Below are 12,114 nucleotides of genomic sequence, written 5' to 3' on the forward strand. Positions count from 1 at the left end.
CGGGTCTTTGGAGTAGTGATGGTCAGCTCTCTGCAGAGTTGGGACATGTTCAGGCACCTTCTCTGTGCCAAGGGCTCTTCTCGGTGCCAGGTCTCAAGGTGTGTGACTTTGCTGGGTGGGCATGAGTGCAACATAGTAACGTTCATCGATTTATCAACTATCTTTGAGCTGCTCAGTGTCAGGCATGGGGCTAGGCACTGGGGTTACGGTGATGAGCAAGGACACGTGGTCCCTGCCTTCATGGTGACTGTGGAAGACGTGACAGGCCAGAAAACAGGTAATCTGGAAAACACACCGAAGTAAAGGAAGCATTTTGGTTTTTTTCCAGCTTTTCACTCCTTTCCCTGTGCTTGGATTTCAGTGTTGAACCAGCTCACAGAATACAACTCAGGCCTCGTGTTTTGGTCCTTAAATTCTCTCCTCCCAGTCTATGCTGACTCCTCCCACTTCCCCTGCCTTGCCTTCCACTAAGCTGAGATGGCCACTAGGCCAGGTTGGGCGGCCCTTTTGGATGTCTAGGTGTGCTTAGTGGTGGGTAAGAGGAACGTCCTGTGGCTTAGTGAAAAGGAGTCTGAGGATCTTGGTGTGGGCCTGGAACTTGGCCGTGAGATTTGGCTGACTGCTTCTGAGCTGTGTCCTCATCTCCCCTGTCCACCTCCAAGAATTGTCAGGAAGATGGGCCGAGACGAGGTGTGAAAGGACTGTAGAAACTCAAAGAGGGCCGTGCAGGCAAATTGTGAGGAGAGAAAGGCCTCAGAAAACCAGAAGCACCTCTCCCTGAAGCAGCCAGTAGTAAGACATATTGATGGCCTCGTCCTTGGGAGCTTACCCAGGACACATCTAGGGATGACGATGGAATGGCCATCGGTGATTGATTAAAGGACAAGAACACTGAACCCTCGTGGGTAGTGGATATGCTGGAATCGAACTCCCTTTAAAATGCAGGTTTCATTGTTAACAAAAGGCCTCCTCATAAGATGGTTCATCACGGGCTCCCTCTGGCTCATCGCCAGTGAGTTTTTATAACCATTGTCCGAGGTAAGTAAGTATCCTGTGGGTTCCTGAGTGGGAGGTCCACACCAGAGTGTTTTATTTATGGGACAGAATGCGTCTGGAACTTGAGACCATGTTGGTTTTTTCTGTATCTTGAATCCTTTGCTCATTGCTACATATAAGTTGTAGTTAATTCAGTTGCTCAAATATTTGTTGAGGGCCATCCCACATGCCAGGCCCTGGGGCCAAAGCAGAGAAGACACAGGCCCTTGTTCTTAGGGAGCTTACACTCCTATGGAGACGGTGGACAACAAACAGGTCCACAAATAAATGATGAGACGTAAAGTCATGCTGCAGACAGACAAGCAGGTAGGAGGATAGAGAGAGTGTGCTGGAAGGTCATGGTGGGCGGAAGGCCTCACAGAGGAGGTATCATTTGTGCAGAGACCTGCAGGATGTGAGAGAATACACCAAGCCCAGATCAAGGGTTAGCACATTCCAGAAAGAAGGAACAGCAATAGAGTTCTGAGTGCATGATCAGCAAGCTTAGTGTTTTAATTAACATTAAAAATTATTTTAATTAAAAATAAACAATTTAAAATTCAACAGTTGTAGAAGGATATACTTGTTTCATTCCCACCCCTGTCCTTACCACCTAGGACCCCTCTATTACTAGTTTCTTCCGTGTGTAGCTATAGTCTCCTTATATATGACCAAATAGGTTTTTTTATACAAATGGTAGTGTACCATACCTACTTTTTTCTTTCACCTTGTTTTTTTTTTCTTTAACCAGTCTTGGAATTTGTTCTAGAGTAGTGCATCGAGTTTCTTGTTCTGTATGACTGTTTACTAATCCTTTGAGTGAATGAACCGCGGTATATATAAGTAGTCCCCTATTGATGGGCATTTATATTGTTTACAATCTTTTATTATAAAAAGCATTGCAATAAATCGTCTACATATGCCATTTTGTACACATGCACGTGGAATTCAGCAGACTTCTTAAGCATGCCCTTTTTCTCAGGGTGGTCATTCCCACTGCTCACCACTAACCTTGGGCGTCTGTGGCATATCAAGTCTGTCTGAGGTTTTTTAGTTGAGCACCTATTATGTGCGTCACTCTGGGTTGGGCAGTGAGCTCCACACAGGCCCGGCTCATTCCACCCGTCTTCTCTTCTGTACCCACAGTGCCTAGCATTGCGCTTGCTGTTTAGTCAGTGTTCAGTAAGTATTTGTGGAATTAACGGAGGAAAAGTCAAGGCAGATAAAGAAAGAAATGAAAGGGAATGCTTGTCCTTTTCCTGCGTGGAACTTAACCTCTCTGGAGTTATATATTCATTTGTGTGTTTATTTAATACGTTTTTCTTCCTCTGGGCTGCAAGGTACATGAAAGCAGGGATCACGTCTCTTGTTCTCCATGTGTTTTCATTGTCTGACCCTTAGTAGGTGTTCAAGAAACATTTATTAGTGAAGTGTCTGAGTGAACAGATGTAATTGCAGGATGGGCTAACTGGGCGGGGTGGAGGGAAGGGTCGGGCCGGAGCTGAGTGGAGATGAGCCCAGGTTCTGGCGGGCCTGACGAAGGCCGTGGGCAGGCCGTGGGCAGGCCGCGAGGGCCACGGGACCTCCACGCCCCTCTCATGCCCTCACCTGAGCCTCTCCTGATCCTGGCAGGTGGAGGTGCAGTGCCTGCTCCTGCTGGAGGTGCTGGGCGGCTCCCACAAGCACGCCGTGGATGGTGCCGTGAAGAAGCTCACCAAGCTGTGGAGAGAGGTGACAGGAGGCAGCAGGGTGTGGTGGCATGGCTTCTTCCTCACCGTCGCCCCTGCTGTCTGATACGCAAGCTATACGTTTTCCTCCTCAGAACCCCGGGCTGGTGGAACAGTACTTGTCGGCCATTCTCAGCCTAGAGCCCAGCCAGAGCTATGCAGGCCTGTTGGGGCTGCTGGTCCAGTTCTGCACGAGCCAGAAGGAGCTGGACGTGGTCAACCAGCACAAGGCAGGTGGACTCGCGGGAGGGGAGAAGAGGGGGCCCTGGCGTGAGCCTGGCCTCACCTGCAGCTTGTTGGGTTTCTCACTTGGGATCGCAGCCTCTTGCCATGATACATGAACTTTGGGGATCTGGAACGTTTTCACTCCACCTCTGGCTTGAGGTGAATCCTGGCGTAGTTACTGAGATGCTAGTTTGCCTGTTTGTGCGGTCATTTGCTGTCCTGCAGTTGAGCAGCTGTCACGTGCCAAGCACTGTGCCAGGTGTTGGGGATGCACTAGTGAGCAAGGCAGCTGTGATCCCTGCCCTAATTATACCCGGTAAGCACGACAAAGGAAGAGTGCAAGAAGCCATGGCATTCTGTAACCGGGGACCTGCCTTCGGTTATGGGTCATCTCTCATGAAGGAACCTAAAGGGCGTTAGCAAGGTCAAGAGGTGAGGAGGAGCCTTTTGGGCAGGAATGTAGAGGAGGTGAGTGGGATTCGAGTAGTGCGAGTGGGTCAGGGAGGTGTGAGATGCAGCCGGCCAGGGAGTAGGCAGGCCTTGAGCTGTGCCAAGGACCTTGGACTTGATCCCAAGAGCAATGGAAAGCTGTGGAAGGTTTTTAAATGGGGATTGGCATGATCAGTGGGACCTCTGTGCTTGACACTGAAATTTGGAGCAATGTTTTGTATTTTTTGGAGGCCCTCCCACTAGAGGGATCTCTTAGGCCAGCGATGAGGTGCTTCAGAACGTCAAGGTCTAACCAGATCTTCGATTTCTCTAGAGTGCCCTGCTGGATTTTTATGTGAAGAACATCCTGATGAGCAAAGTAAAGCCTCAGAAGTATCTGCTGGTGAGTGAGATGTGGGCCTTACTCACCTGGACAAGTTCAATCCACGTTAAATTCGTGACTCGGAACTGTGCTTTATTCTTGGGTCTGTTCCCAGGAGGGCTGGGGGCCTGACTCCTTTCTCTTTATAGGATAACTGTGCCCCTCTGCTCCGATATATGTCCCACTCGGAATTTAAGGATTTGGTCCTGCCCACCATCCAGAAGTCCTTACTGAGGAGTCCAGAGAATGTTATTGAAAGTAAGTTGCTGCCACACGGGACAGTGGGAGGGAGACGAGTTGCCTGATAAGCAGCATCCCGATATTGGCAGCAGGAAGCACTGGGGATGGGAGTGAGGGATGTAGTCACTGTTTATCTCAGTGGGACTTTGGGGGAGAGATCAGGAACCCTTTTAGAATATGCTGGAAGTCATGGGCCCTCTCTCTGGAAGAATGCACAAAAGTGTAGCAGCTTAGAATACGACATACAATTGTAGAGGTCCAAGAACCTTCTGGAGACCATTCAAGTTCAGAGCCTGTGCTCTGGGTAGTTTGAACTTGGCATGGAGGTGGCACTTAAAACCATAAGATCTGAGGGTTGAGTCTCTGTCCTGACTGTGTTTCCCTGAAAATAAGACCTGGCTGGACATTCAGCTCTAATGCATCTTTTGGAGCAAAAATTAATATTAAGCCTGAGTCTTATGTAAGATCACTCTTTGGGAATGCACTAGTGAGCGAGGCCTGGCTGCTGTGAGGTGGGCAGCGGCAGGAAGACTCGCATGTGCGGGGGTTTGTGCTGACCAGTATTATATTAATTATAGCCGGTCTTATAAAAGACCAGGTCTTATAGTAAAAATAAGACCGGGTCTTATATTAATTTTTGCTCCAAAGGACACATTAGAGGTGATTTTCTGGCTAGGTCTTATTTTCGGGGAAACATGGTATTTGATCTTGGTAAAAGGTGTATGTGGAATATTGGAGGGACGTTTTTGCTGATTGGGATGGAGCCGTGCACAGCTTTACAGCAGACCTTTGGGACAAAGGTGTGACCACTCGTGACCATGTAAAGAGTGGCCATGGTTCTGTGTGGCTAGATAGCGGGCCTGACGGCATTTGTGGGCAGTAGGGCACAGATGGGCATTATGCCTGAAACTGACATGGCCAGTGCTTTCTGTCTCACTTAGCTATTTCCAGTCTCCTGGCATCAGTGACTCTCGACCTCAGCCAGTATGCCCTGGACATCGTGAAAGGACTGGCTAGTGAGTATCCCGACCCCTCTCCAGCGCTGAGAATGGTACCTTGAGTTTCGGTGGTATGGCTCCCGTTAATTGTAGAAAACAGTAGGGGACTTCTCCGGTTATAGATTAGGCTTTAACCTAAACTATATTTGCGTAGTTTCTTCCCTGAGATCCTTTATAATTAGAACATAGAGCTAGGATTGAAGAGTTGGGAGCATTGCAAAGACAAAGATGAAAGCCCACATTCTCAGCTCTTGGCAGCTTCTGAGCAGCAGCTTTCTGTGTGTCCAGGTCAACTGAAATCCAACAGTCCCCGCCTGATGGACGAAGCCGTGCTGGCCCTGCGGAACCTGGCTCACCAGTGCAGCGACTCTTCTGCGATGGAAGCCCTGACGAGGCACCTGTTTGCTGTCCTTGGAGGTGAGCAAGCCTTTGTGGTTGTGGGGATGGCCGAGGTATGGTCCCTGGCCTTCCCCGTACACTGGGGTCTGCCTGGGACTTGGTGCTCCAAGTCTGCTGGTGGCTCGGCCATGCGGCCAGAAGGATGTGCAGGTAGAGTGTCCGTGTGTGAAGGAACAGAAGCACGTGCAGGCCAGCGTCGGCGGAGCAATCTCACTTATATGTTAAGTGTATGCGTTATTGTGTGCATAGCGGAAAACAAACTAGAGGGAAGTACACCAAAATGTTGATAATGTCTTCAGGTTTTCTGTAAGAACATACTGCTTTTTTATTTGGTGGGGGGAAGCTAGTAAATATTATTTTAAATCCAGCTTCACAATAGAAAGGCTCCTTCTGGAATCAGAAACTGTATCTCACACACATGACTGCATTACCCACCCCTTTGGGAAATGTGGCAGATGTGAATCTTCGCTGTCTCTCCTCTTAGGCTCGGAGGGAAAACTAACTGTTGTGGCCCAGAAGATCAGCGTCCTCTCAGGTACAGAACTTCCCCCCGGGTAGTGGTAGCAGGAAGTGTGGTGGTAGATGAGGTGTGATGTGACTCTTGGGTAAGGCGGGTCCCTCTTTGCATCCTGACTCCTGTGACGAGCAGGGACATCCCAACCTGGCTCCCGGGACTCTGCTGCCTGCCTGCTTGGCGAGCGGGCTCTGTTTAAGTGTAGCTGGAAGCATGGCTTCTATAAAAGGCAGGATGTCTGGATGGAGAGCTGAGGGAGGGTCACTGGTGGTTGGGAGAGGCCTGGTTGCTGTGAGGTGGGCAGCGGCAGGGAGACGCGCATGTAGGGGGTTTGGTGCTGACCAGGGGCTGAGCAGCGAATCTGCCTTTCAGGGATCGGGAGTGTCAGCCATCACGTGGTGTCTGGGCCGTCCAGTCAAGTCCTGAATGGGACCGTGGCTGAGCTGTTCATACCGTTCCTCCAGCAGGAAGGTAATTCTCTGCAGCATGGTGAGGATGCAGTCTGGACCCATCTTTCTTTGATCCTAGTTTTCAAAGTGGGAGCCTGCCACGAACCCCTTCTGAAGGCACACCTCCCCCAAAGCGTCACTTTCCCTTGTTCTTCTGTTTGCTTTCGTGTGCTGCTGGCAGTGATTGGAGGCCAGTCTAAGACCTTGGACTGATAGGACTTCTGCTTCTTGCCCTAGTTCACGAAGGCACCTTGGTGCATGCCGTCTCTGTCCTGGCTCTCTGGTGTAACCGGTTCACCACAGAAGTGCCCAAGAAGCTCATCGAATGGTTCAAGAAAGCCTTCAGCCTTAAAACCTCCACCTCCGCAGTGAGGCACGCCTACCTGCAGTGCATGCTGGCCTGCTTCCGAGGTGAGACGCCTCCCCCGCAGAGGTGGTAGAGTTTTTAGGGCGTCATCACCATTCCAGGCTTTCCCTTTTGCTCCAGCTGATTTTGCATCGTTTCTTCCTGAGCCTCTGGGAGCATCAGGCTTAGTCATTCATAAAGGCTGGAATCAGCCCAGTTTTCACAACAAATTCTGGCTTGTCCCCCTTATCAGATCTTCAAAGTATAAAGCTTTGTTCCAAGAGGCCCCAGAAGCAGAATCTGTCACTCCATTATCCATTATCTGAAATTGTGGAGAAATGATTCTGATAGGACTGATTCAGAAGGTCCAGCCTCATATGAATTGTATGTGGACCTCTTAAGAAAACACCACTGTACTTGCTTCCGTGCTAACAAAGCTGTCACTGGGCTTGGGCATCCACCTCCTTCGTCAGCAGCTGGGGGAACCTTTCAGATCTGTATGGAGGCTTGATCCCAAGGTAAAAATCTCTAACACTGACTTCTACCTCTGAAATGGGCTTGTATTTCTTTTTTCTAAAGTTTAAACTTAGGATGAGCCTATTCAAAGACATGTCTGGTAGTTTCCAGAGCTGCCTCTAGAGACGGGATACCCTTCTGTACAGTTCTGTACTCGTATATCAGTTTGTAATTTTGCTACGTTCGTCAACCTTGATTTTGGAGTTCTAGATAGCAGAGAGTAACCTCGTCTCCAGCTTGAGCTAGTTCTGCTCGGTGCTTTTAAAATAAACATAATATAAATATAAAATAAACATTTCTTGGATTTGAATGCATAACATCATCCGGATGAAATACTTGTTTCATTGTGAAATGTTCTGATAGATCAGTTTAGTAGTTAAGTTGGGTTTAGCTATAGTTTTAAACAGGTTCCTACTTTTTTTTAGAGTGGGTTTAATTTATAGATCAGCAGGTTGGTTCTGGTTTTGGAATTTGGGCCCAGAGGTCCTGTGGTATGGGGGAAGAGCCCCAAAAGGAAATCGGTAGGCTCGAGGGTGGCCCTGGCTCGTTCTCAAACCAGCTGTGTGGCCTTGGGCAGCTCACTTAACCTCTCTCTCAGCCTGTTTCCTTATCCGTCCAGTGAATAGCTTTGCTACTATATAGTAAGGATCCTTCTAGCTCTAACCTGATGGTTGTAGAATTTGATTTAAGCCTCAGGTTCTGATTCCAGTTCTTCGTAATAGTTCACAAGGTGACTGAAGGGTTTAGTCGTCCAGCTCAGACCTGGGTGGACAGCTCCTTTCTCGAGTGATCTTGTCACTGCCCGGGATCGGGTGCTGTAAGGTGCTGGGCCTCTCTCCACAGGTGACACGCTATTGCAGGCCCTGGACTTACTGCCCTTGCTCATCCAGACAGTGGAGAAGGCAGCCTCCCAGAGCACTCAGGTGCCCACAGTCACCGAAGGGGTCGCTGCAGCCTTGCTGCTCTCGAAGCTTTCGGTGGCCGACTCCCAGGCTGGTGAGTCCAGAGATGCCCAGGGGCAGCAGACAAGGACCCCTTCCAGAGTCCTAGGGACGAGTATCTTGATGTTAAGGATTTGACAGCATCAGCTTGACCACTTACTGCACCGGGTCAGCCACAGGGCCACTTGTCATCTGCAGGGATGAGCCTTTGGGTCACACTGGGCGATGGGAATGCAGCCAGGGGCCTCTGTCACTGTCCTCCCTCACCTGCTGCTCCAGTGCTCTGGGGCGGAGGCTTGTACATAATGCCGACTGACCTGGGTTTAGTAGTGGGACTTTTAACTAAAAAATTGGCTGTACATTTCTAGACTGTAACATGGAAGCTTGTCTTCCAGCCACTAAGTTCCCCTCTGGATAGTATCACAAGTTTCGTGTCCATAGATAGTCACTGTGTCATTGGCTAACGTAGTGTATAGGCCATGTTTGTGCTGAACGTAGCTTGAAGAAGACTCCAGTCAGTACAGCAACAAGAGCTTCCTCATTCTTTTAAATGGCTACATGGTATTCTGTGCTTTCTTTAGCCCACCTCCTACTCTGTATGTGGGCATGCCTGGACTTATTCCTGTGGTTAGAAATGGAGTTCAGCTTTTTTCATGTATTACCGTGTGCCATCTGGGTATATGCCAAGACACTGGGCTACCTGGGGGGATGAAAGATGAACATGACCTTGCTTCAGAAAATTTCAGGCTGCTTTACTCTATTGTTGGAGAGGAGATGCAAAAGGCAAAATGTGGCCCTGAAGCAGTTTTGAAGGCAGGATTCTTTTTAGTTTAGGGGCTGAGTATCATCAGGAAAGGCTTCATGAAGGAGGGAGCATTTGAACTAGGGCCTGGAAGGCTAGGAAGGATTTCACCAGGTGGAAGGAACCGCGCGGTGTGAGTTCAAACCAGCACCAGTCAGGGAAGGGCAGGGAAAGCACCATGCGTGAAAGTCAAATCTTTCAGCCTGGCGCTGGACTAAGTGGGAATTGATGGGAAGCAAATAGCTCGCCTGGGCTCCTGTGGGCAGCAGAGAACCACTGAAGGTTTTCATGTGGGCGATGATACCAGAAGGACTGGTCAGATTGCAGGACCGGGATGGGCAGAGTCTAGCAGTGACCTGTCCCTGCAGTGGCGGGTCTGTCCGCAAAGCCAGCCCTGGCAGCTTCAGGGTGGAGGGGACCAGCCCTGGTGGGCATGGTGAGTTGTGTCGTGGGGTGACCTTTTCTTTCTTGCAGAGGCCAAACTGAGCAGTTTCTGGCAGCTGATTGTGGATGAGAAGAAGCAGATTTTCACGTCTGAGAAGTTCCTGCTCATGGCCTCAGAGGATGGTGAGTTATTACCTTGTTGAACTCGAAATTGGGGCCGAGTCTCTCTGGAGGGTCTTCAGAGAAGACCCTTCCCTGACTGCCTATTGTTTTGACCAGTCAGTTCTGCAAAAACCTGGACCAAAGTGATCTGGCCAAGAGCGTGGCTGTCATGCAAATGAATTCATTCCTGTGGGGTGTGGAAGGCTAGGGAAGTGGGGGGAAGTGGGAGATTTGTGCAGACAGAGCACTGATGGTTGTGGAGCTGTGATACTAGGTATAATTATAGCTGATGGGGTAATTGGTGTTGTCTTGGAGGTTTTTTTGTATTAAGAAGCAGCTGAGAAGCTCGGGTGGAGTGTGGTTGGCTCTACTCCCCCTCCAGGAGACACAAAAACTACTGGCAGAGAGGGAAGAGTTGACCTTTAAATGTGTGTTTAAAATTCTGTGTTGCCTGAGGAGTGTCTGCTGCTAATTGGTGATTTGTGAGTCTTTGACTCACAAATCACAACATCCTGTTAATGAGGTACAACTTTTAGTCAGTTCCTGATTTAAAAAAATAGCTTTTCGATAGGAAATACGTTCACATAACTAAAAAATAAAAGATACAAGAGAATCTATACTTAAAATTATACTCCTACTTTGATCTCTGGCCACCCAGTTTCCTGGCCATGGAGAACCCACTTTATCAACTTCTATGTGTCCTTGATATTTTGTTTTTATACCAGTAAATATCTGTTCTGTGTTAGTTCTCTACCTTTGTTACACAAATGGTAGCGTGCCTACTATACACAGTGTGCTGTCCAGACTTGTAAATCACTCCACATCTGTGTGTTATAATGCGTGTTATTCTTTTTTAGAATTGCATAGTAATTTTTAATTAATTAACAGGAAGTATATACTTTTCCTTTTTCTACACACATGTGTACATAGTAAGCCAAGGGAAGGGAATTCAAATGAGCTATCCTTGCACATCGAGTGATAATCACACGTACAGTTTGGTGTTCATTTCCCAGTCCTTCCAGGTGTGTTCTTTATTTTAGAAACACTTCTGCTTCTCTCCCCTCCTAGCCCTGTGTACCGTGTTGCATCTGACAGAGCGACTTTTCCTTGACCACCCGCACAGACTCACCGGCAGCAAAGTCCAGTACGTGAGGCTCACTGACCTTTCTCCTTGGGCCAAGGAGGCGAAGCTGGCAGGAAGCTGAGAAGCAGGGTGTACGGGGGGTGGGTGGCGATGGAGAGCCCTGCGCTGGCCTGCCCACAGCACGCTTGCGCTTGTGCTTGCAGGCAGTACCACCGGGCTCTGGTGGCCGTGCTCCTGAGCCGCCCCTGGCACGTGCGCAGGCAGGCCCAGCAGACGGTGCGGAAGCTGCTGGCCTCTCTCGGGGGCTTGAAACTGGCGTACGGACTCCTGGAGGAGCTGAAGACTGTCCTCAGTTCTCACAAGGTGAGGGCGTCTGGGCCGCAGAGCTGGGGCTCAGACCAGCCTCGCTGACACTGCGTGTGCCGTGGGGTTTGTTTGGGCTGGGCCGCTCTGGGGCTGTTCTCACTCAGACTCTGTGGTGCCAGAATCTTCTCCCCTGCCCTTAAGCTCCAGTAACATCTTATTTCATATACAGTGGACTCTAGAACAACGCATGGGTTAGGGGACACGACCTCCCTCGCAGTCAGAAATCTGAGTACAGTAACTACAGTTGGCCCTCTGCATACGTGAATTCTCAACTGCAGAGTTGACCCTTTGAACTGAGCAGGTCAGTTGAACTGTGGTCAGTTGAAAAATATCCACGTGTAAGTGGATCTGTGTAGTTGTAACCTTTGTTGTTCAAGGGTCAACGGTAATTCCTTTCCAAAGACTTCTTTTTTCTTCTGTGCTTTTTGATACATAGCTCAACCTTTCATTCTTGAGTAATGAGTAACACTTTATATTTTTAGAGCGTTTTGTAATTTGTAAAGCATATTCTGCCCATTCTCCCTTTGGATTTTTCCCAATGTCGTTAAAGGGCAGCCAGGCTTACTACCCTTTTTTATGAGTTGTCCAGGGTTCCAGGAGTTGAAATGACTTGCGTAGGGTCTCACAGCCGGTGAGGGGCAGAACTAGGAGTAGACTTCTTTTCCTCCATGAGTGTTGTAGGTGCAGAGTCGCAGGTGCTTCTCCTTCCAGGCATATCTCACAGCCCGTGGGCCCCAGTGCAGGGAGCTGGGCATCAGCCTCCACTTGAGCAGGGGCCCCAGAGAACAACGTGAGTGAGAGGCAGCGGTGTCCCTGTGGACCAGGCCAGCACAGGGCTCTGAGCATTGGGTTCTCACGTGTTGTCTCCACGCAGGTGCTGCCCTTAGAGGCCCTGGTGACTGATGCTGGGGAGGTGACTGAGGCAGGCAAGGCCTCCGTGTCTCCTCGGGTCCTGCAGGAAGCTCTGTGCACCATCTCGGGGGTGCCAGGGCTGCAGGGGGACATCACCAACACCGAGCAGCTGGCCCAGGAGATGCTGATCCTCTCCCACCACCCGTCATTAGGTCTGTGGCTGGGGTGGGTACAGGAGGGCAGGGCTTTGCTGGGCAGGGTGA

The 12,114-nt window shown here is 49.6% G+C and overlaps 1 protein-coding gene across 1 annotated transcript in view; it reads left to right on the plus strand.

Annotated features, from left to right (window-relative positions):
- The window catches only part of GCN1 (GCN1 activator of EIF2AK4), a 53,518-nt gene that overhangs the window by 8,840 nt on the left and 32,564 nt on the right, over window positions 1–12,114 (plus strand). Inside the window, exons 6-19 of the mRNA XM_019727839.2 lie at window positions 2,668–2,766; window positions 2,858–2,992; window positions 3,751–3,819; window positions 3,948–4,056; window positions 4,980–5,054; window positions 5,325–5,453; window positions 5,920–5,970; window positions 6,322–6,420; window positions 6,636–6,809; window positions 8,104–8,256; window positions 9,478–9,570; window positions 10,618–10,693; window positions 10,837–10,996; window positions 11,874–12,063. Coding sequence (XP_019583398.2) covers window positions 2,668–2,766; window positions 2,858–2,992; window positions 3,751–3,819; window positions 3,948–4,056; window positions 4,980–5,054; window positions 5,325–5,453; window positions 5,920–5,970; window positions 6,322–6,420; window positions 6,636–6,809; window positions 8,104–8,256; window positions 9,478–9,570; window positions 10,618–10,693; window positions 10,837–10,996; window positions 11,874–12,063 — 1,612 coding nt within the window. The remainder of the gene's footprint in view (window positions 1–2,667; window positions 2,767–2,857; window positions 2,993–3,750; window positions 3,820–3,947; window positions 4,057–4,979; window positions 5,055–5,324; window positions 5,454–5,919; window positions 5,971–6,321; window positions 6,421–6,635; window positions 6,810–8,103; window positions 8,257–9,477; window positions 9,571–10,617; window positions 10,694–10,836; window positions 10,997–11,873; window positions 12,064–12,114) is intronic.

Source organism: Rhinolophus sinicus, linkage group LG16 (assembly GCF_036562045.2).
Source record: "Rhinolophus sinicus isolate RSC01 linkage group LG16, ASM3656204v1, whole genome shotgun sequence".
Taxonomy (NCBI): domain Eukaryota; kingdom Metazoa; phylum Chordata; class Mammalia; order Chiroptera; family Rhinolophidae; genus Rhinolophus; species Rhinolophus sinicus.